Here is a 26,095-nt window from a genome sequence, read left to right on the forward strand (position 1 = left end):
ATGACCAACAATGCCTGTGGACCTCTTGTTATGAATTGTAATACCTTTCCTTTTATTAAGAAAATGTAAACTTTCTTTCAGACGACAATGTCATAACATCAAACTTAAGTGAACGATATGTCACAAGTGAACATGGACGACTTCAGATAAATTGTGATGTGGATGGAAATCCGTTATCTAACATCACGTGGCTGTTTGTTCCAAATAACACTGTTGTAAAGAAAGACTCTTATGTAAGCAGTAGTTCACTGGAAATATTGTCAGCAAATTGCTTTGATCACGGGGTTTACAAAATTACAGCTGAAAATGGAAAGGGCCCAGCTGCTATCAAAACCACCGATGTGACGGTTAGGTGTAAGTTTTATATTCATTTGGGCCAATATTTCACACTGTCTATCTGTTCAAGCGAGTTATATGAGTTATTTCTTGTAAGATTAATTTACATTCATCTAAGCTTTTATCAACCATAACTGGCGTAAATACAGTACTTAAAGCGAATGTCCATGTATTTGATAAAGCATCAGTTTGCACATTGTTATGAGACAGAATTACCCTGAAAACAGCAGAATTTACTAACAAAGGCAATTAAACAATTAATAGAATTTATTTACAATTAATAATTGAAAGAAAATTGTAACAATTGCAAAATACTAACTTACGGTAGTTGAACAATAAATATCAAAATCCGTGCCGAACTGAATCTACACATACAAAACAGTTAATTCCAATTCCCAGTATAATAGAATGCAAATGTCTATAGTGTTTGTCTAACCAGAGCTCTTTTTTCATAAAACATCACAGTGTATTTATGATAAGAATGCATTTTCTAGTACAATTTTGAAAGACAATGTTGCAACCGTTATGGCATCTTTCTCCTAAAGAAGTAAACATCGAACTCTAGAACAATCTAGTTCATAGGTGTCAACTGAGTGCAAGTAATAAATAGCAAGAAATAAACATCGAACTCTAAAATAACATAGGTCAAATGTGTCGATTGAGTACAAGTAGTACACAACTAAATATGTACATACATTTCACATTTTAGATAAAGTATCACTTCGTAATTCTTTATATTGAATGGTGACATCTCGATATGGATGTCGTTAAACAATATTCAATCAAGCAATCAATCAATCATAGCTACTGCAATAAAATCAATGCAAATATCAGTATACTAGTTAAGAAATTTCCTGTAGTATGTTTATTTGTTGAACAGGTAAACCCCGACTATATAACATCGATTCCCAATCTCCTGGCAAAGTAGTCATAGAACATTTCGATTCTCTCCAAATAGTGGTGAGAATTTTATTATACCCACCAGCGACTCTGACGCAGTGGATTTTTACAGGAAAAAATTATACAATTAAAGTCATTCCGAATAATACAGATGGTTACAGAATAACAAACACTAAAGGGGAAATTGAACAAAACATTACCCTCTACAAAAGTAGGATCAATGCGAAAGATTTTGGAGATTACATCATAATGGTTCAGAATGATATTGGTACCTTCCTTAGGATCTATCATATGGATACAGCACGTAAGTCAATAATAACAGTATTATAAGTTATGTATGCAATCATTAAACATATATTTTACAATACTTAGCAGCTATAAGGTACATCCTATACGAACGAAATGAAAAGAGAAAAAGCCAAATGTCATATATATAAAGCACGGATATAGTAATGAACTCTTAAAACAAACACCATCAAAACTGCCCTAAGTGAAGAGATATTTAATACAAGTGGGTATCCCAATAGAATAAAGTGAAATTTTCTATGCCAAATTGCATTAAATATTTCTTCACTTCGGGCAGATGTTTTTATTTATGGTGGGTGATAGTTGAGTGTGAGTGTGTAATGGAAACAATCTTTATTTTCATCACACATGCATATACAATTTAAATGCTTTGAAAATTAAGATAGTTGGATATATGTATTTGATGATTCGTTCTATCATAGCAATCATTTTTGTCGTTGGAATATCTAGGAATACAGGAGAGTGTAGGAAATCAGACTGGAGTAGCTGTTGGAAGTGCTGTTGGGATTGTGACCTTCATCATCGTTATCCTAGTCCTGGTTATCTGTCTCCGAAGGCTTTATACATTTACCTGTATAATAAGTAATGTATAACTATTTGATCTTTGTAGTAAAATGGAGGGAAGTCAAGTGTTCAGCTAAATATTGATCATAGAAAATTCAGCAAATTTGCGCTGAAATGATCTATAGAATGTTTCCCACATAGCTCTTGTACTTAATTTCTAACGCATCGGCATCAACTAGTTTTGTCTGCTGCTATCAAACCAACATAAGCAACACAAAGAAGTTATTGAATTGAGTAAAGGTAAATTAAAAAATATTATGTTGTTCAATTCAAAATGGATAATTACCTTTTTGCATTCAGAATACGCAAAAAATTCACCATTTAGAAATTTAAAGTTTAAACGAACAGTCTAGGAGTATTGTCAATTTTAAAAACTGCACACCAGTCAAAAGTGAAAACACTCAAATTAATTCTATGTCTCTAAAGTTCGGTCATAAATTAAAAAATTCGAATACTTGTCTAGGGTAACGTATGAACAATACTGACTATATTTTACATGAAATGGAAATGATGAAATACTGCCGATTTCTAGGTTTTTGATCTGGAAATTTTTCCGCGTTGAGATATAGATGTTTGTAAACCACTTCTAATTTGAATCAGTTGGATGTGGTTTAATAACAAAATAAATATGGTATATATTAAAATTCTTGAATAAAAAAGTGTTGATCAATTATCTACACAATAATAACTTCTGGTGCGATTGTGCGCAAACGCCGAGGAACTTTCGCAACTTCAATTTCAATCGAAGAAAGAAAAAAAAAAACGTTTGACAGTCCAAATTTAGGGACATATTACGTGTATACATGCAAAACAAAAATTTAAGTTATCATGATGCACGTGAATCGTGAGTGAATTCCAATGTCATCCCAAAACCTGAGGTAAATATCAAGTTAATGTTTGAAGAGTTCACAATAGTTGTGAGTAGGCAAGGAAGGGACCCTTAGGGCTATCATTTTCGCCCATATTTTGGGATTGTAGAGGTAACAAATGGGGCTTCTCGAAAGTGGGTCCACTTTTCAGATCTCTCTAATAATTGAATATGGGGTAATCGAACAAAATGAAAGTGATATACGGATAGAGAACAACGAACACAAACTTACAGGGACCCCAAAGGGGGTCGCATAGGCCTTTATGGACAGTTAAACGAAATTTCCATATTCTATGTAATGTGGGGTCATAACGAAGGTAAATGACAACTTAGCAACTGAAACCTGGATTGTCTTGGCCACAGAGACTTGGGCATCCTGTTTCTCCCTAGAAAGCCCGAACGTCAGGGGGACTGTCTCCTTTCCCAAGAGTACCATGTTCAAAATCCAGGCAAGTATTGTGCTGATGTACTCCATTCCCACATAAACTGATCCTATAAGGGAACTAGATAGAAATAAACAATGTATTCCACATTTCCTAGGCGTATACCTACGGGACCAGTGATAAACCATTTTATCATTGTGTTCTCATTAGCCTGCACAAGGGTGACATGTTGCGTTATGGGCGACTTGGGGTCAAGTTCCTCATAGACCATGGTTAACAGAACACTGATATCGTTAACTGTGTCCACCAATGCATTTCTGCCTTGAATTATGTGGTCGGGCGTAATTGCCAGTGGGTGCAAACAAGTTGCTGTAGACCCAGGAGTATGGAGACGGGATATGCCATCCGTCTCCTCCGCTGTTTAGCAAAAACCCACCTCCAACCCACTTTTCTCCTCTGATTGAGAAACTGTATGCATCACAGCCTTTGGACATTTCTCAGGCCTCTCATATCCACGTCCTCCTCCTGAACAGGTAAGTCCTCCTGATCTGGTTAATTCTCCATCTCCCTTGAACCAAACCCTTTCAGCTCTGGCACTGCAATATGCTAGGGGGATTTGAACCTGTCTGGGACATATGACTTATCCATGGAGAAAGCCCCCAGCTTGTCATCTTCCCACCCGATGATATAGTACCCAGATTCCTCCTCCTCTAGTGCCTCCAGGAACAGGACTCGGAACCTGCCCTTCTTTAAACGACGCACACAATTGAGTGCAAGGCAGTCCCTTTTTCCCGATGACTCGTACAATGAGCGTTCTTTGCCTTGCCAGTGTTCGATACCAATTTTGTGGGCATTTGCAGTGATCAATCTGGTGAAATGTGCAAGTACATCAGGTGTAGATGGGGAAACATGTATCGCTAAGGTGAGGACCCGGTCTGTCCACTGGTGCAGCGATTCACTCACACTGAGATACTGACTGGAAATTCATCTGACGATCTGAAGCGCATCTCGAAACGTTTCTTGATCTAAACCAGTGAGAGGTTATTGTCCTTTTCCAACAACGTGTAATAGTCGCTCAAAGTGTCATTTAAGGAGAAGTAGAATTTGTGTGATGCTCCATCTCTGTTCATTGTTGACCGCAAGCTAGCCAAACAATCTTGTGAAGAAGGAGTTCCAAGTAGACTTTCCACCATACCGCAGATCTGTGTATCTAAACGCGTTCCTACCCGTGTCCATGGCGTGTTCCCCTGCACAAGAGTACTGGGAGACCTGGAAGGGAGTTTGGGGCACTGGGGCTAGCCCCTTGGTAGAACGCCCAGAGAATGGCGTATGTGAATCTCGTTCACCTGAATGTAACTGGGGCCGAATGTTGGCTCCTTTGCCCCCTCCTCTCGCCTACAAACAGTGGTACCAGGCTGTGCCCAAAAATGAGCAGAAAGCCCCTGCTGCTGATAGGGAACGGTCATGACAACGGTGTGGAGCATATGTGTCCTCACACAGCCACCAACCATGGAGTATACCAAGGATTAGGGATACTCTTCCAGATCTAGGGTTAAGGAAATGGGGAACGTAGGTTTTGCGATGCTGTATTGCATGGTAAAGGACCAGAGACCCTTGTGAGTAGACCCGGAGAATAGAGGACTACGGGACCTGGTGAGTTCCAAGGGTAAGCCCGGCTGCAACAATATGGCAACTAGGGGATACGACTCTGGTGTAGGGATATACTGGCGCTGACATGAACCCCTGATAAAACTGCAACAGAACTGACCTGGGTTCCAGTCATCAGCTATTGGTGAGGGGGATGGGCTGATCTCCTCGACAATGGAATGAAGGGATGCAATTATTGGGTGTGATATTCTGGGATATTTCCAGAACTGTGTATGTAACCCCCGACTGTATAGTCGTAGTCGTCACTGAGATATCGGGCAGAACTGACCATTGGAGATGAGTAGTCGTCAGCCAACCTAAGTCCCTAAATCTTTGAGTATCATGGCTATAACTTTTCTTAGGGGAAGCAAAACTAATCAAGTTATCCGATGAGTCTCACCTGTTGTTTCACCTACAACATGGATTCTCATTTAAAATTTAAACTGTCAATCTCCTGAGAACTGAACTGGCGACCAGTAAACATCACCCCTACTATTGGCACTCCTGAACCTTCCACCTCCTCCCTCAAAAAAGAAGGCAAGGATGGAGTGAAATAATAACCACCAATGGATGTTCCCTGAGAAAATAACTCTAACTTAGGGCCTATCATACCGACGTGGGCACTTCCACTCCGTGGGTTGTCTTAACTAAAGCATACATTGCCTCTCAACCCACTCATGTATAAGTATGGTAACGCAGGGTTATGCCACGCCACCGCTGTGGTATCCGGGGAGAGGTAGAGACCCAACACAGAGAACACCTCATCTATAGACAGATCCATCACATTTATACTAAATATACAAAGTTACTAAGTTGTGATTACAAAATGTCTAAATAATAAATTTTATCTATCTAAAAATAATTACTAAACTTCAATTTAATTCAAATTGAAAACATTACCTAAATTGAAAGACTCCGACAAAATGGCGAAAGACCAGCGCACTGCAAGGAAACAAATACTTTGCAATCGTCCATGAAGTTAAGTCCCTGGCTTGGAGTTGGGCGCCGATAAAGTGCATGTACCCCATGTTCAATCATTAAAGAGGTCTGAAAAATCGACTGAGACTCGGAAGGCCCCAGGTGGGACACCAGCAGCCCCAAATGAGGTCGGAGAATAAGTCCTATGGTTCCCCTTCTCACCCCATACTCTTTTTGTGGACACTTCAAAGATTAAGTTGTTATTAGTTTTCCTTATATATGACCCTACATGATGGAAAATCATGAATTTTCAGATGAGCTCAATTACCCTTCAATCCCTATGTGACCCCTTTTAAGGGTTCTATATATTTGGCATCGTCACTCCCTATCCTTATATCAAAATTGTTTTCTTTCTTAGCTCACCCAATATTCAAACATGAGAGGTCTGAGATGCTGTCTTACCTTTGGGAGGCCCCAGGTGGTACCCCTACAGTCCAAAACTGAGGGCGAGAAATGATAGTCCTAGCTATAGGGGACCTTTTCCTTGCCTGCATACTCTTTCCGAACTCCGCAAAGATTAAGTTATTAGCATTCATTATGACCCTATATGATTTAAAATCATGAACTTTCAGTCGAGCTCAATTGCCCTTAAAGGCCTATATGTTTGACTTTGTTGTCCTCTACTGTCTATCAGCTTTGTTTTCTTTCATCACCAAATATTCAATTATAAGACAGGTCTGAAAAGTGGCCTCACTCTTGTGAGGCCCCAGGTGGTACCCCTACAGCCCCAAACTGGGGGCAAAAATGATAGCCTTAAGGTTCCCCTTCCTGTAATATTTCTTAGTTTCGAAAGATATAAAGAGAACGAATGTTGCTGGTTCTAATGCTATGTATTAACTGACCTTACAAACTACAGCACAGTGATCATAAGAACAACAAACAGCTTATCAGATGTGAATAAAAATCCGTGAGAAAGTATAAACATTGTGACCAGTAAATCTGATAAGAGAGTCAATCTGAGTTCACTACTGTTCAATCATATAAACAATATTTCACTTAAAACCTGAACATTACATCCCTCCTTTTGTTTGAAAGGAAAAGAAAAATACTAAACTCCTATTGAATGAATTCTTCGTGAATATCAATAGTTTATATTAGATAAATCACTACGCTATCTTTAAAATTACATTATAAGAAAATAAAAGGTTGATTAACAATTAATTCACAGGGCTTACACGTATTAGATTATATGATTAACCAACATATACGACAAATATATATCACACACTGTTTATATTTCTTCTATTAATGCATTGGGTTCCCGTATCTCGCGTTTCAGTTTTTCCACACTTTCATCGATAGTCTCATTAGAGTTCGGGTCGTTCAACTCGATTTCAGGATCAATTCTTTTGAAATGAGATACATTACGCGTGATAACTTTATTATCGTTTCAGCGGTAACCATGGATCTTTCGGTTTTGGTCACCTCAAATGGTCTCTCCACAAAAATTGTAGAAAATTTGTCAACCCTTGTTTCTTTCACAAGAACAGTGTCACCAACATTGAGTTCAATTTCTCTAGATTTGGAGTATTGTCAGAGTACTTGTGCGTTGATTCAGAGTGGTGTTTAACAAAGTAATTTTTTGGATGACTGATCTCTAGATATGAATGTTTCCGTTTACCATTTTTGTTGAAGAAGCAACTATCTATGATGTCAAAAAGTCTAGTCTTTTAATTTAATTTTATGGTCGTGTAAAGTGTTGAAAGGCCATACCTTTTGATGTTGTTGATTTGAGAAAAGTTTGCGATTTCAAGTTAACTAAAAGTTCTTTAAACGGTTTTAGAATCCACATTTGATTTACACCACTTCTGTCATTTCATTTGATTCGGAAGTCATTGTTGCAATCGTAAAGTCAATATTTCTATAATTCCAGGTGGTTTAGATGCTGGGTTTAAAAATATAAATTCTAGAGGCTCGTGATCAGTGATGAGATCGCGATGGTGTCCCAGAAGGTAAAGAAAAGATGAAAATGTTCACAACTCCAGATGATAGCCAGCGCTTCTCTTTCAATTTGTGAATATCTGTTCTACAGGTGTCAAAGTTTTTGCTTCCATATGAAACCCTAACCCTGGTCTTTAGTTTCTTCTTTTTGAATGAGTAAAGCCCCTAAGCCTATAGGACTTGTATCAACGATGACCTCAGTACGTTTTGATGGATCAAAGTAGGAGATAAATGCATCACTCGTTAACGATGTCTTGATATTTTGCATTGCGTTTTCATGTTTTGCCTTTCAAGTCCAGTTGTGATTTTTTGCTTAGTTCACACAACGGCTGTAATTTGGTGGCAAAGTTTGTTATGAATCTTGCGCAGTATTTAGCCATTCCGAGGAAACTATACATTTCAGACGCATGTTCGGATTTGCAGTACCATGAATTGTTTCAATTTTCTTTTGATCTGCTGAGATCCCCTCACTGGAGAATATAAATCCGAAGAACTCGTCTTGTTTTTTGAAATTTACACTTTATTTGTTGATTACTAGATTTCTCACACAAAGCCTGTTAAGTATTGATTTCAGTGCCGTGTCATATTCCTGCTGATGTTTTCCCCCAAAAACAATGATATTATCGCTAATGTTCCTTGTACCAGTCATTCTTTCAATGACTTGTTGAATTACGTATTGGAATACCTGCCGCAGAGTTTATAACGAATGAAAGTATTCTATATTGGAACAGACCAACATGAGATGAAAACGTTGTGATGTACCGCGATTCTGAGTACAACTCGAATTGATGAGATCCTTTGTTATGCATTAACTTGAAGAAGAATTTAGCTGCATTTAGATTGTTTATCAAGTCGTCAAATGTTGGCATCACATGCCGTTCACTTTGAAGTGCTTGGTTTGCTCTTATCATTTTTATACACACACGAACTTGGTCGGGATGTTTTGGCCTAGGTGTGACCAGTATCGGAGTGGGATCATCGACGTTTTCAATGATATCCAACTCCTCCAGTGTTTTTGATTCCTGTTCCAATTTCTTTCGCTTGTGGAATGTAATACTCATGTGCGGTTGCGCCACAGGTTTAACACTTTTATCAATGTGTAGTTTGACTTGATAGCCTTTTAGTTTTCTTATTCCATGGAACCGATCAGCTTATTCATGAAGGATTTGTGTTTGGTTTTTGTTCCCATTATTGAAAAGGTTGACGTTCAACGTTATCAGATCGAGTTCCTTAGCTGCAAAATAACTTGGTAAGCATCTGCTGGTTCCTTCGACAACAAAGAATGTTTCAGCTTTGAAGTTTCCTTTTATGGCTAACACACACTTTCCTTCATATGTGTGAATGATACCATCTGAATTGGAGAGTCTGACGCGTTTCTTCTCACAATTTTTTGCAAACGTAGGCTCATTAATTACACAGTCAACTAGCATATTCACATATCTCCATTCATTTTGACCTTAGCCGTCGGCAATTTCGAGGCTGTATTGACCGAAAGTCCAAATGTGTATTCGTCATCACTGCTTCCAGTATCATGTTTCCGTCAGTTGATTAAGTTTCTTTTTACTGAACTTCGGCGGTTGTCTATGGTTTTATTCTAAGCGACACACTCTTGCAACATGTCCCCTTTTCTTACACTTACATCATTTTATACCTTTTGCTGAACAGGGTTTATCTTGGTGAGGCTAGTCATTACCACAATTCCGACACCTTGAATCCATTTCTGCTTTTTGTTTCGGATCTTGATATGTATTAAGTTTTTTAATACCTGTTTTGTTGAGAAATGTTTGGCTTTTCTGGTCCTCCATTCCTGATGCTGGAGCTGTGATACGTTCATAGCTTTTGCACCATCAAGTAACTGCGAGAGTGGCAAATCAGGTTCACGTAAAGCTTTCCTCCTCACCCGACTTGATTCACATCCTTGCATTATTTGATAATACGCCAACTTCCATTAACTCCAGTTTTTGTCTAGCCAGGGAATATATTTTAATGCCTTACCCAACAAAGTTTTACTCTGCATGAATTTGTCGTGCAAAATGTTATACAGTCAACTCTCGATAAACCGCCACCTTTTGTTCTTATGAAATCATGGCATTATAACGAATTTGGCGATGAATTGAATTACTGCCATCTTGAAGAAATAGAGTTACCGTTCTTTTATATGTAAGAGTTATCTTTTGTCCTGACTTGCGTAAACCACATAAACAACGCCTTTTCTAAGTCAGTATTAAGTGCACTGCGGTGCCGTTTCCTGGCAGGCGAGCCTTCAGAGATTGGGTCAGGGTCTGCAAGAATTGCATCCTTTGCTGCTAAGATGTCGCCCACTGTCCTTCTTTTTATAGACTTTTCCCATAAAACAAAAAAAAATGATTTGCAATATCCTGATGGGTACATTTTGGATGATGTCCTTGGTACGTAATGATTTTTTCTCATCGAAATTTAACAGGACCCTCTTTCGTGGCGAAGCCATAGCTAAATTGAAATGTGTTTCTATGATGTATAAACAACTTGACTACAGTTCATCTCGAGTAATTTTCTTGTTTATTCAATATGTACAGCAATTACTGGGATCCTTCTGTCCAGGTGTACGCCGGAGATCGATAATGACCAATTTACTGCTTCACTGACCATGTGCACCTATGGCGGTTTATCGAGATAATTAACATGTTGAAATAGACTTTTGTAATGAAAACACTGTGGCAAATGGCGATAGCGAATTTGGCGTTTTAACGAGAGTTTTAAGTAACAGGAAAAATGTTCCTAGAAAAATGCAGCGTTATAACGAAAATGGCGATGAATTGAGTGGCGATAATTCGAGAGTTACCTGTATATGAATTTGATTGAATACTGTATAGCAGGTTAATATCGCGGTCAGGAAAAAAAAAACGCAATTTTTTTCATTTAGCAACAAATCGCGGTCGGTTTAATTTGCGGAAAAACAAATCTTAATATGCGTATTAATATGAAAGGTTAAGTCACTGAATGTTAAATTCGCGAAAACTTTGATTTAACGAATATAGCGAAAATCAACTCTGCGAGTTAATTTCCTGCAATACAGTATAAATTACAGTTTATGAAATTATAATAAGAATATTTTTTTGAATGTGCATTTTCAATAACGTAGCAACAAATTTTGACATTATTAAAATTCTTATATGATTACACTTTGAAGGACTATGTAAAACACATTTGTGATAAAATGATTCAATTCAATTTTCGGAACGAATTTACTTTGCCGGTCCCTAAAAAGCGCTAAAATATAGTACGCCGATCGCGTTGACCTAAAATTTGAATTCCTTGACAATTTCTCATGTTAAAAACTTCGTTTTAAACGATAGTTTTAACAGGAATTTTAAATACGATCAATAAACAATGATATTTACATGATTCTTCAAAATGGCATCCGTTGTTAATTTCGCATGCTTCGATTCTGCTCAAAGCGAATACTTAAGACTTTGTCAGTTCAACGTGTGTTCAATGGAAACAAATATGCGAATGAAACTTAAGGATCTTGTGAAAATATGTGATTCTTTGGAGAGCATAATTATTTGGCTGATACAAGTAGGTCTTATTCTGAATCTTCGTGACTGTATTTGTAAATCGTGTGGTTTTGGAGTATTTGGACAGCGAAAGGACTCGTCTTACAGCAGCGATAGTCAGGTTTGGAGATGTAGCAACAAAAAATGCAACAGGAAAGTATCGATTAGAAAATCATCTTGGTTTTTAAAATCACAATTTAACATTGGAAAAAATAATTTTATCACATATTATTGGGTTTATGAATTTGCTCAGGATTTTGTAATTCATGAACTGGAAATTTATCAAAAAACTATAACAGATCGGTATAATTTTGGACGAGAACTGTGTGACATATATTTGGAAAATTACGACAGTAACATCATCGGGGGTTCTGGAAAATTGTTGAAATTCATGAATCCAAATTTGGGGAAAGGAGATATCACAAAGGAAGACGTGTGGACGGGGTGCGGGTGTTTAGAGGAATTGAGAAGGATTCGGAAAAAAAATTTCCCGTCAAAATGGCAGACAAAACTGCAGATACTCTGGTGACAATAATCAAGAAGCACATAAGGCCGGACACAACTAGCATAAGCGATTGTTGGAGAGCATATAGTTCCCTCAGTGAAGAATGATTTCATCATTTAACTGTGAACCACAGTGTTAATTTTGTGGATCTGAATTCCGGTGCCCACACAAACACGATCGAGTCACCTTGGAGGACACTTAAAAGAATCCATCGATCCATTTATCACTTTCTGCCATATCAGACGTTGTAAAGGACACAAAAATACAACTTTCAAATGCAACTCCCAAACCCCCAAAAAGCAAGAAAACCCTACTTTTAGCAGATGTAACTAACACCCTAAATAACAGTCTGGATGGTTTTCATTTATAGGGTAAGCTATTTAATATCATTATCTAGACCTGTTTTATTGCAAGTTGCCGAAAATAGAAATGGCGTCGAAATGTTTACTTTTGCTTAGCAACCAGGATGTGAGTCGCATGACATGGCATTGCGTAAGCTTCCGGGGACCGGCAAAGTAAATTCTACCCCAATTTTCCAGAACTCATAAGAAACAAATAATTTATGCACTACCGCAATATGAATATATTTATACATGTATATTGTCACAAAATAACCTTATCTTTTGTTTCAAGTAATATGTACACGAACAACGCACCATAATTCTCTTAATGGTAGAAAGCCCCTTTTCCCTGTGGATTATTTTTAATGATTTAAATTCGCTGTTTACGTCAGCGATTTTTTAATAAAAATGATATAGAATACACTTTTCAATTGAAATGATGTTTCGATAATAGTACATTGAACGTTAGGAGCAAAATTCGCCATGGTGACCGACTAGGCGAGAAGATCGAAGATCAATTTGGGTACAAATCTACTTAGTTTGTAGATTTTACTTTTCATAAAAAATGCCTTGCATATTGAAAAACTTACAAATTCATTCAATACTATATCAGCAGCCTCTGGTACTACATCACTAACATTCTTTCATTCTCCTCTCTCGTCTGACACTATGTACAGTACTATACATGTACTGTCTCACCATGTGCATGCGTGTGGTTGTGTCTGGTTGTCTGTATTGCTCTTTGTCTGCCACTCACTTGTGAGAATATTGGATGCAGCCTGATATATAACTGCCGTTTTACTCCTAACGAATCACCCGCGTATGTTTTTGGACTGCTTTAGAATAGACTAGATGTGACATCGTACACTTCGCATATCTTCGAGCAACCCCCTTTGGTTTACAATCGTAGCATCATCATTAATGTAAATTGAGAGAAAAAGTAAAATAAATTATTAATTAAATATATAATTAAAGGTAGTTCACTACACTAAAGCTTATTCTATGTATGACAAGATGGAGATTTAAATGTTTTGTGATATTATTTGTATCGATCGATATGTTTGTCTATCATCATAGCTCAGTGGTTAAAGCATTGGACTGGTGAAACGGAGATCTTGAGTTCAAATCCAACAGTCTTTTATTCATATGTAATGAATTTGTTTTTGACAATCATGTATATTTTTACGGTTTTTGGCATATATACTTATTGTATATCATCATATCTTTTATAATTAAATATATTCGTACTGATTTGAGAAACTATTTCTGGGTGTAATGAGCCACCTTAAGCCCTAGGTGACCTTTATCAAGGGTTTTTATGTTTGAATTTGTTCTTCTCTACTCGTCTATCAGCTTTCATTTCTTTCACGACTCATTGTTCAATTATTAGAGAGGTCTGAAAAGTGATCCCACCCTCGGACTGACAGCTGATAGTCTTAAGCCCCTGGGTAGGGGCCTTTAATGATTCCGAACCTGATGTATATTCCAGTGTAATGCATTATGAATAAAAATAGGAGGGACCGATCTCCGTGACTAGAAAGTGTACCATCACCATTTCTTCACAGTGGGATGATTGGGCAGCTAATACCTTACCCTCAGAATTTCAGGGCCTGGGATAGGGGCCTTCGATGATTCCGATCTCGATGTTTATTCACTATGTGTAATGCATTATTAATAAAAATTGGAGGGGCAGATCTCTGTAACTAAAATGAGTACTATCACCATCTCTTCATAGTAAGAGGAGTTGACTACTAATAGCTTACCCTAAAACTTTCAGGCCCAAGGGTAGGGGTATTTGATGTTTCCGAACAAGGTGTTTATTCACTAAGTGTACAAGGAATAAAAACGGGGAGGCCGTATCTCTATATCTAGAAAAATAACCATCACTTTCTTTTATGATAATTGGAGTTGATCACTAATACCTTACTCTCAAAATTTCAGGTCCCGGGGTAGGGACCTTCGCTGTTTCCGAACCTGATGTTTATTCACTAAGAGTAATGCATTATGAATAAAAATCGGAGGGACGGGTATGCATAACTAAATAGGTTGCCATTAATATTTCTTCACCGTGGAAGGAATTGGCTACAAATACCTTATTCTTACAACTTCAAGCCCCAGGTAGACTTCTTTAGTATTTCCTAACCCAATGTTTATTCACTAAGTGCAATGCATAATGACTACATATTAGAGGGTTGTATTTCCCTAACTAGAGAGAGTACCATTACAATTTCTTTACAGTGGGAGAAATTTCTCACTAATATCTTGCCCTCAAAATGTTAGGCTCTGAGATGGGGGTCTTTAATGTTTTCGAACCCGATGTTTCTTCAATAAGTGTAATGCATTGTAATAAGCAATTGGAAGGTTGTTCTCCGTAATTAGAAAAAGCACAATCACCAATATTCTCAGTGAGAGGAATGGGCGCTCAATATCTTACTCTCAAAATATCAGGACCTTGGGTAAGGGTCTTCGATGAATCCGAACCCGATGTTTATTCACTAAGTGTAATCCACTATGAATAAGGATTGGAGGGACTGATCTCTGTAACTAGATAGAGTATCATTACGTTGTTATCACAATGGGAAATGTTTATCACTAATATACATACCTTCAAATCTTCAGACCTTGGGGTAGGGGTCTTCGATTTTTCCAACCCCGATGTTTATTCAGGAAGTGTAAAGCTTGCTGAATAAAAAATAGAGGATCATTTCCCCATAACTAGAAAAAGCACCATAAATATTTCTTCACAGTGGAAGAAGTTGACCACAAATACTTTGTCCCCAAAATGTCAGTCCCTGGAATAAGGGTTTTCGATGTTTCCGAACCCGATGTTTATTCACTAAATGTAATGCATTATGAATAAAAGTTGGAGTGGCGTATATCCATAACTAAAAGAAAGTACCATCACCATTTCTTCACAGTGGGAGGTGTTGACTTCAGATACCTTACCATCGAAATTTCAGGTCGCGGGGTAGGGGGTCTTTAATGTTTTCGTACCCGATGTTTATTCATTAAGTGTAATATATTATGAATATAAATTGAAGGGGCGGATCTCCGTAACTAAAGGAAGTACCATCACTTGACAGTGGAAGAAGTGGACTTCAGATGCCTTACCCTCAAAATATCCGGACGTGGAGTAGGGGTCTTTGATGTTTCCTAACCTGAAGTGTAATGCATTATGAATAAAAACTGATTGATTGATTGTATCTTTTTAACGAGAAGTATTCACTCATATGGAAACGTCAAAAGGAACGGTGAAGGGTTTCTAAATCTGGAGGGGTGGATCTCGGTACAGGGGAAAGTACCATCACAATTTCATTCTAATCATGGGAATTAACCACTAAAATTTACTTTCATAATTTCTTGCCCCGCAGTAGGGATTTGCAATGTTTCCAAACCCGATGTTTTTTTTAACTAAGTGTATTGCATTATGAATAAAAATTAGAGGGTCCTATTCCATAATTAGAGAGAGTACCATCAATATATCTTCTCTTCACAGTGGGAGGAGTTGATTACAAATACTGCACCCTTTTAATTTCAAGCCCCGTGGTAGGGTTTTTTCGATTTTTCTGAACCCGATGTTTATTCAAAAAGTTTAATGCATATTGAATAAAAAATCAGAGGGTGGTATTTCCATAACTAAACAGAGTACTATCATCATGTTTTCACACTGTAAGGCGTTTACCATTAATACATTACCCTCGAAATTTCAAGACCCGAGGTAGGGGTCTTCGATGTTTGCGATCCCGATGTTTACTCACTCATTGTAAAATATTATGAATAAAAATTGGAAGAACTGTAACTAAAGATATTATTATCTATATTTATTCATAACTGATGGAATTGACCACTAATACCATACCCACAAAATTTCAGGTCCTGTGGTAGGGGTGGGGTATTCAATGTTTCCGAACCAGATGTTTATTCATCATATATAATGCATTGTGAATAAAAATCAGAGGGACTGATCTCCGTAACTAGAAAGAGTACCATCACTATGTCTTCACGATGGAAGAAGCTGCAGTGGCACGTGGGCGGGATTGATCGCTCTTTGTTATATTCACCTTTCATGCTTATTCACTAAGTGCAGTGCATAATGAATGAAAGATGAACGCGATGTTTATTCACTAAGTGTAATGCATTCTGAATAATATTGGAGTGACAGATCTGCGAAACCAGAGAGAGAACATCACAGTCAGAGACATTGGCCATTAATAACTTGCCCTTGAAATTGCAGGCCCTGGGGTAGGAATCTTTTATGTTTCCGAATCCGAGGTTTTTTACTAAGTGTATTGCATTATGAATAAAAATTGGAGGGGCGGATCTCCGTAACTAAAGAAAGTACCATCATAATTTCTTCACAGTAGGGGGTATTGGCCCCTTATACCTTTCCATCGAATGTTAAGGTCCCGGGGTAGGGGTCTTCCATGTGTTTGTGTCCGATGTTTATTCATTAAGTATAATGTAAAACTTATACGGTACCAATTTTGATACACCAGATGCGCATTTCAAAAAAAAATAAATAATAATGTCTCTTCCGTGATGCTCAAACCAACATTTTGGAAATTTGAAATAACAATAAACTTGTAAGAGCTATAATGAAAACTAGAGTGTTAAAAACTGGAGGCAAATTCGTCCAAGGATAAGAGCTATACGTGAGGGAGATAATCCTTAATTTTGAAATGAATTTCTAAATGTTATCCCAGCAATTAAATATACATCCGTATTTTCAAGCTAGTAACTAAGTATTTAGCTACTTGGCTGTAGAGACCCTCGGGGACTAACAGTTTACCAGCAGATGTCTCGACCCTGGGGTCGTGATGAGAAACTTATACGTACCAATTTTGATGCACCAGATGCGCATTTCGACAAATAATGTCTCTTCAGTGAAACACCGAATTGGTGGTCCGGAAAATGTTTTGGAAGTGTGAGAACTAACTATTTTCAGAAAAGGTGTTCCAAAGAATTCCTGTGTTTAAAAGTGAGAGAAAATGTCAACGTGAAGGCTGGTAAAATTTAGACAATTTGATCGAATCTGGAGATAAACGAAGTATGTGAAATAAAATCGTGATTATATCAAGTAACTATCTATAGGTAGCTGAATGATGTAACTAATGTTACATATAAGATTTTAACTTAATTCGCAATACCCAAGTCAACAGTCGGCTATAAACAGGTTACGCTTTTCCGATTGATCGATATACTTCGTTTTCTCTAAATATGTGTATGTAATTCTAATTTTGTTTTTCTTGTAGAGTTGGAGAGAAAGAACACGTAAGTTCCACTCAGCCCCCTATTACAATCATTGTACATCAGTTGTACGTCGAGCTTAAATAGAAAAAAGTTTTAGCTGGTACTCAGTTTTAACCAAATATTACATGCAGGCTTAAGAGAAGTGGAACGCAAATATGATATGAGACTGATGAATAGCACATATATGTTCGAAAAGCTATGATATACATGTAATTAACTACTGAACATTCAATGATAATTGTCATTTGCTATTTGAATTGTGACATTCTCGTAGAAGTTTAAGGCTCAGGGCAGAGCTAAATGGACAATGGTGGAAGTTATTAAAATTCCTTTGATTGTTTTAATTTCGTTCAAATCGTAATCAAACCATGTGTATGTTCAAAAACATCGATACCTAGTCAACATTATTAAATGAGGGAGTTTTACTCTAGAGTCAGCCTAAATCAATTTTATACCTAACATATACTTACACATTTAATCTTATCAAGTTCAGCCATTAAATCTTATATGCATGATACCTATAATTATATACTCTATATGCCGGTTGTCAAGGGGATGCTTACTCTTCCTAGACACCTGATCCCACCTCTGGTACGTCCAGGGGTCCGTGTTTGCCCAACTCTCTATTTTGTATTGCTTATAGAAGTTGTGAAATTGATCACTGTTAGTTATCTTCAACTTTCATACTGCATTTCCTCTGGTGAGTGAACATTAACTCAGAGGAGATGGAAGAAGTGGGATTTAACTTTATGACATACATGTACTATGTAAGTTTTATACGCCCGCTATTTTATGTTATGACGCTGTCCGTGAGTCCATCCGGCTGGTTGTCCGTCCATTCGGGGTCATGTTTTCCGGACTTTAAAATTTGGTCAGACTATCTCCCTCAAGAATTGTAAGAGTGAGTTCGCATTTCAGCTGGATTGGTCCATCCTTGACCCAATTTAGGGCTATAAGTAGATCAAACAGTTTTCTGGACTGTTTTTTGTTGGAGATATTGCCATGACATAGGCTTCCTTTCCGACGAATACAAGTTCAGTGTGCATTTCAGATTGATTGGTCCGTCCGTCCGTGACCTACATTAGAACTAAAAATAGGTCAAACAGTTTTCCGGACTTTTTTCATTATGGATACAGATATTGCCCTGAAATCTAGTTAAATGTTTTCTCTTGGAGGAATACACGTTCAGTTTGCATTTGAGCTGGATTGGTCTATCCATGACCTACTTTTCAGCTAAAAATAGGTCAAACAATTTTCCGTGTTTTTTCATTACGGATACAAATATTGCCATGATGTTTAATCATAGACTTCCTCTTGGAGGAATACAAGTTCAGTTTGCATTTGAGCTGGACAGGTCCATCCTTTATCTACTTTTTAAAAAATAAGTCAAACAGTTTTCTGGGGGAGGGGTTCCATTACGGATACAGATTTTGCCCTGATAAATAATCAAAGCCTTCCTCTCAGAGGGATACAAGTTCAGTTTCCATTTCAGCTGGATTGATCCATCCTTGACCTACTTTAAGACTAAAAATATGTAAGATAATTTCATGGGCTTTTTTCATCAGGGATACAGATATTGCCCTGATATTTAGTCAAAGACTTCCTCACAGAGGAAGACATGTGCAGTTAACATTTCAGCTGAATTGGCGCACTATAGCCTACCGTACTTTAGGGGTAGCAGTAGTTCAAACAGTTTTCCAGATGTATTTTGGTATGGTCACAGGTATGAATATGAAATATAGTCACAACCTCTCTTTCAGAGAAATTAATAATCAGATTGCATTTCAAATATTTCAATTTAAGTGTTGCACCATGACCTACTTTAGAGCTAAAAGTAGATCAAATGGTTTCCTGGACTTTTTATCATCATAGATAGATATTGCATCGACATTTTGTTACAACTTCACTCACAGAGAAATACACAATCAAGTCACATGTCAGATGGAATGGTGCACCATGACCCACTTTAAGACTTTTCTATTCAGAATGTGTGTTTTATTAATTCAGAGTGCACATTATGCTTCCAGGTTGAATTTCATTGTCCGACTGGTGTATATTGTACCGTTTGCGGTACTCTTGTTATCTCTTGTGAAACCACTCCAACTGTATTAGACTTGTTCCTGACTGTATGAAGAAATACATGTAAAACTTAAAGGTCAACTGGTGTCTTTAGGCTTTTCCAACCTGATATTTCATGACAGTCATTAGAGACATAATGCACATCTAACCCTAACCCTAATCTACATACAACAATATTTACTGTTCTAGATCTTTAATTTGACTTTTGTCATGATCCAATACGGAATATTTCTAGTCTAAACTAATCAGATGTCAGGCTCTTTATGTTTGAAAGTAATATATCATACACAGCAAAACAATCATCATTCATAAATATTCCAAATGAAGACACTAAGTAACGTAGAAGTTATGTATGTTAAATATATACGGTATCAATGTTGATGCACGAGATGCGCATTGTAATAAGAAATGGAATATCATGATAATATTTGGCTTAACCAAACTTCGTAATACTATGCTTATGTGCTTGGAATTTTACATGTAATTTAATTTTGTGATGTTTTTATTCTGACAACCACTGTGAAAGTATATATATATATATATATATATATATATATATATATATATATATATATACTATACTAAGTAGGTATCCATATAAATTGAAATTTTCTGTGGCTAATTATATTATATTTATTATATTTATATTTATTATTATATATTTATATATATTTATTATTATATTTAATATATATATATATATATATATATATATATATATATATCATATACTTGTAAAACTGAACCTGATTGTTCAAGCTAACCTCATCACAAATTTATATTGTATTAGTTAAGTCACACCACGGCCGTGAAATGCCACACAATACGTCCTTTGTCTCATGTTTTTGTTACAGAAATACAGCTCTGCATCATATAAAATTCCAATGTTCTTTAAATCATAACCATGCCTGCCATAAGATGGCTGAAATATCACAAAAACGGCGAAAAACCGTAATCAATCAATAATTAGAATATCCATGCCTTTATCAGAATTGTATTTGTATTGACTGGTCAACATGGGATGCTTACTCCTCATAGGCATCTGATACCATCTCTGGTATATCCTGCGATTCGTGTTTGCTCAACTGTTAATTTTGCATTCCTTATATATGAAAGGTGAAGATAACGAATAGTGATCAATCTCATAACTCCTATAAGCAATACAAAATAGATAGTTGGGGAAACATGGACCCCTGGACACACCACAGGTGGGATCAGGTGCCTAGGAGGAGTAAGCATCCCCTGTTGACCGGTCACACCCGCCATGAACCCTATATTTAGGATTTATGAGATTGGTCATTGTTGGTTATCACATTTTCATCATAAGGAACAAACCACTTTTTTTCTCATACACAGCCTCATACGATAATAGATTTTCATTTGAAAACAAAATGAAGTAGAATTCGTTTAAAAATAATTAATTCAATGTTATTGTAGTTTAATTATGTTACCAACGGATCGGTAGACTTAATATGTTTGCTTAACCATTAAGATGTGAGGTTTTATCTTACAGAGACAAAAGTGTAAAAAGAACTGATTTAACAAAAGACGAATCCAGTATCCCAATGGCAGGTTAGTGCAAGCACGATTGATACACATTATTTCTATCTTCCACTTCCAGAATTATAATGTGCAGGAATAACGATAGAAGATAATGAAATATAAGGGAAGAAAACTATAACTTTCATAAATTTTATTAAATTTTCAAAGATGTGTTTTAAGTTTTTTGTAGTTTTATATATTTCATGTGCGTATGAGTTACTTTTTCCGAAAATAAAAAAAGAATCTTGGTCAGTAATTAGAAATTGGAAAGGTTTGTATGGGGCTTATTTTGTAACAAAACTTAGCACTACATGTACATCAGATCTATTAAACTGTTATCGATTTTACCAAATAGAAGTTAAAGTTTCTGATTATAGTTTGTGTAAAGTTGTACATGTATCTCCGATAAAGTTCTTCAATACTGAAAAATACTTAAATTTCACTCATACATATAATGTACCCCGTATTATGTCTTCATGGGCTATGGAATTGCAAATACAATACATCTGGATAGTTAAAGGTTCAAAAGGAAATTCACGAAAGAATCGTTTGGGCGAATACTAGTATACAGTGTATTCAAGATTTTCCTGAATGGCATTTATTCAAGTTTGTAGAAATACCAAATTTAAAACCAAGTTAAATGAACATTAGAAGAAAATATAGGAAAAGATTAAGAAAAACCAATAAATCAAAATAAATACAAAACACAAAAGAAACAAGACGAAAATTGTATTAATCAGCAGGCATTTGCTTTTTCATATTTACGTTTACCATAGACAAAACGTCGTCGATAGATCTAAATGTCGAATTGTAGGACACAGCAAGAGTATCTCAAAGCGTACATGTATATTGCCTTTGTCTGTTTTCAACTGAATAGTTCAATGTTTCCCAAAATGTCGCTTTAAAAGTTTGTAGCTGTTAAATGCAGGTTTTGTCTACATTTGCAGAACACGCTGTACATCTACGCGGAGAAAGGTAGTAATTTATTTTATTATATTTGTAGTTTATAGCGACTTTTTTCCACATGTTCACATTCATGAACACCTAAAAGAGATTCTTTGATTAACGCACATCCGTCGTCAGTCTGTCATCTGTAAACTTGTTACATGTACATTTTCGACCTCTTAGCACCACATGCACTGGGCAGTTGGGTTAAGAAGGTTCGAGGTTTGTTTGAAACAAGGATGGTGCCCTTTTCAAGGGAATATTAGTAGGAAAGATGATTACGAAATGATGAAAAAGGGTTGAGTTTCTAAAAGAAGCGTTGAATAATAAAAAAGTAAACTAACTTAAAAGAATCCTTATACAATTTGGATTGTACTATAAATCAATATTCAACTGTGATTACAATTTCAATTTCGTATTGACGTGTTATCTGTGAGTTCACAATTTTAAATTGTTTGTTGATTGTGTTCGAATGGAATAGTCAAGGTGTAGTTTAAGAACTTAAAAAAGAAATTTAACCAAAATTAGGTTATTTACAACAAAGAATGGAACTAGACTAGCCTCATTACACACAGTCGTATTTCCTCTTTGCTTCCAAAATTCAGTAAAACGTTGAACACAAATTTGATGCATTCACTAACGTGGCTTTCTTGCAAACGAACTGCGATACAAATGAAATATTGAAGTAAGACAAATCATTTTTACATTTTTTTTAATTTCTTCAAATTGGTTGATAATGTAAAGATATCTAGTATGCTTCTGATAGTCTGAACATTCTTCTGAATGAACTAATTAGAAAATTCATTACAAAATATATAAATTTCTACAACAGAATATCATTATTTTTTGTCATACAGGGGTGTGTATGAAGAATTAACAGAGACAGATAATGGAAATCCATATGATGGTCTCTCCACTAAAGGTTATGTACAGTTTTATGTGTTGAACTGGTATTCATTGAATTACAGTGATGACTTCTATCTATAATCTACCTATCGTTGACTGTTAGCACATTTGGTTGAAATATGTATGTTTTTATCAATAATAAATCGAATGTTGAAAATTACTCATTCCTTTACACAGATCCACGAGAAAGCGAGAGGTAATCTCTCTCTCTCTCTCTCTCTCTCTCTCTCTCTCTCTCTCGTTAACAATGTTAGACGTTGCTTTCTATGTGATATTTGTTATCATCTACAATAATATATTATTGTAGGCAAACTTATGAGAGCACACACGAATCCAGTGTTGAAAATAAATATGAGAAACTTTCAACTGTTTCTAAAGAAGAAGGTAAATGCGTATTTATTTAAGTTAACACCCGCTGTGATCCCTATATCTTAATCGGGTAAAGGGTAAATATGGGAAAATGACAATGTAGAAGTTGAACTGATACCGTTTGTAATAAAGTTGAGTTTTTAGTGTGCCGTTGTCTTCAAGAAAAATATCTAAACAAATGCGGAAGACTTTGTAGTGTCTTTTAATCCCAAATGACTTGGATATTTCGAATCGACATATGAATTGAAGTGATTGTTAATAGATAAAACATTATCAATATATCTTAATATCGAATGGAAGGCCACGACTTCTCATGTCGACGTTTATGGATAAATTCGGCCTTGTAAGAATGTAAAAAAAAAAAAACCAGGTCAGCTAACAAAGGAGCACAATACATGCCAATGGGGATTCCAAAGACTTTGAAGATAATATTAATAATTAACTCCAGCATCTTTTTGTTATCAACTTTAGAGTACTTGTGCGTGTTTAACAAAGTAATTTTTGAATGACTGATCACATGATATGACTATTTTCATTTTTCATTTTTCTTGAAGAAAGCAACCTTTTGTGATGTCAAAAGTATTGTCGTTACTTTATCGTGAGGAGTGGTTGTGTAAAGTGTTGAACAGTTATTCGTTTTGATTCTCTAGAAGTTTCTAGAATCCACATTTCGTTTACAAGATATGTCATGGTATAATAAGTTTGAAGTTGATATATGCATGAGGAGGAAAGATAGGGGCTTGGTATGATATTTATTGTCTTTAATAATCGGACATACTTCCCAAATAAAGAAGCAAATATATACTCCATTTGTTGACAGGCAGATAATAAATGGGCGAATACAGCCCATAGTTTGACTTATCGTAGAAACTCAAGTATGGATTACAATCTGCAAATGACAACCAAGTATAAACTACCGTTTGTCCAAATGACAATATTCAACCATCTTGTAACATAGACTGGATTCTGTTATTTTATAACAAGTGTGTCTGATGAGCTATTAATGTTGCATTGTCATGACATCTGTCTCGGGTGATAATTACAGCCCATGATCAACTTCCTTACATTCCGATATTATATTTGATTTTCTAAGATTCCTTTCATATGCATGTTCATAACAAATATGAATATTTTGTGTCAACAGATGATGAAGACAAATATAAGAATTCTCACAAACCGAAGACTTCATCACCATCAGATGTATACCTCAACACATCATTTCAGAATTAGAAGTCTCGAAAGAGGTCTTAGTGGCAGTTTGAAATGATATTTACCAAAGAAAGACTAGTCACAAAATTTATAGATGTGTTATAATATTTCAGAATTTTTAATTTTATCCTGGGGCAAAATCGGGGTAAAACAGATTTTTTTTCTAAGTTAGATGTCTGATGACTGCCTTGAAGCCCCATTGATTATATGGCGAAGTCTTGGTAGGGAACAGGGGGCGAAACACCCTGAAACAAACAAGACATATATATGTAATAGTGTTTTGAATATGATTTTATAATAATGGATCATATATGTATTTGCGATGTTATTGTGTATTATCGATAACTGCATATCTAAAAATGGGGCACTGGATCCACCACTTGACAAATTGGTTGTAATGAGCGATTTCAATGTACTTTATTGGATTGCCCATCTACCAGCAATTTAATCAAAATCGTGCTTTAATGTCATAATGTCCATTCATATATGAAGCTATTTCACTTGAATGATGACGTATTATACTTAACGTAATTAGGAACAGTAGAACCAAACAATTGTTATTACAAATGGCAGTAAGAAATATATTTATGTTCCCTAAACAAAGTTTGGGAACATATTGTTTTTATTCTGTTTGTTATTATTATGTTCCCCAAACCAAGTTTTTGAACATATTGGTTTTACTCGGTTTCTTATTATGTCTCCGAACACAAAGTGTCGGAGACATATTGTATTTGCTGTTTCTTATTATCATTATGTCTCCGAACACAAAGTGTCGGATACATATTGTTTTTGCTTCGTTTCTTATTATTCTTATTATGTCTCCGAACACATAGTGTCGGAGACATATTGTTTTTGCTCCGTTTCTTCTTATTATGTCTCCAAACACAAAGTGTCGGAGACATATTGTTTTTGCTCCGTTTCTTATTATTCTTATTATAGTGATTCTTATGTTTCTTTTCCTCTATTATTAGGGCTTTCCACCTTTCTGTGGAAAGTCCTATTGTTATTGTTCTGTTTATTATTTTCCTGCCGTCAAAAAAAATTTTCGTCTTAAGACTTATTGAAAAACTTTATAGTTCATCATATAGTACTTCTTGAGAAACGAATACAGTTCACCCTGCGTAATTGAACTTTGACCCCTTACGGAGTTATTGGACCTTTCGCAGAAATCATTGTTAGCGCTTCTACTTTGTAACCGTAAATGATAGGAGGATGAAACCTTTTCTAAAACATAGAGGGTAATTAGTAGAAGCGAAGAATTTAAAATGAAGGGATTCGGTGTCCCTTAAAGGGAGTTAATGCCTCTTTATGTTTTGCGATTTATTCGTAAAACATGTCGAGCTCGAGAACGGTTTGTCGTAGAGACATGGGACCAACTGGAATAGGATCGGTGACCTTTGACCTTGAAAATTAGGTCAAGGTCAAAGGTCAAGGTCATCAGAAAAGAGGAAAAAATAGCACTTTTTATACTCTCTTTCCTGCTTAAGATA

General features: G+C 36.1%; 1 protein-coding gene across 1 annotated transcript; it reads left to right on the forward strand.

Annotated features, from left to right (window-relative positions):
- Positions 1 to 87: 87 nt before the first annotated feature.
- Positions 88 to 25,203, forward strand: LOC130052198 (uncharacterized). The gene is made up of 10 exons (XM_056156517.1): positions 88 to 354; positions 1,217 to 1,540; positions 1,993 to 2,124; positions 17,558 to 17,576; positions 21,148 to 21,206; positions 22,124 to 22,151; positions 22,979 to 23,043; positions 23,205 to 23,223; positions 23,335 to 23,411; positions 24,541 to 25,203. The coding sequence occupies exons 2-10, from the start codon at positions 1,486 to 1,488 to the stop codon at positions 24,624 to 24,626; spliced, it is 540 nt and encodes a 179-aa protein (XP_056012492.1). The 5' UTR covers positions 88 to 354; positions 1,217 to 1,485; the 3' UTR covers positions 24,627 to 25,203.
- The last annotated feature ends 892 nt before the right edge of the window (positions 25,204 to 26,095 follow it).

The sequence above is a fragment of the Ostrea edulis genome, chromosome 2 (assembly GCF_947568905.1).
Source record: "Ostrea edulis chromosome 2, xbOstEdul1.1, whole genome shotgun sequence".
NCBI lineage: Eukaryota > Metazoa > Mollusca > Bivalvia > Ostreida > Ostreidae > Ostrea > Ostrea edulis.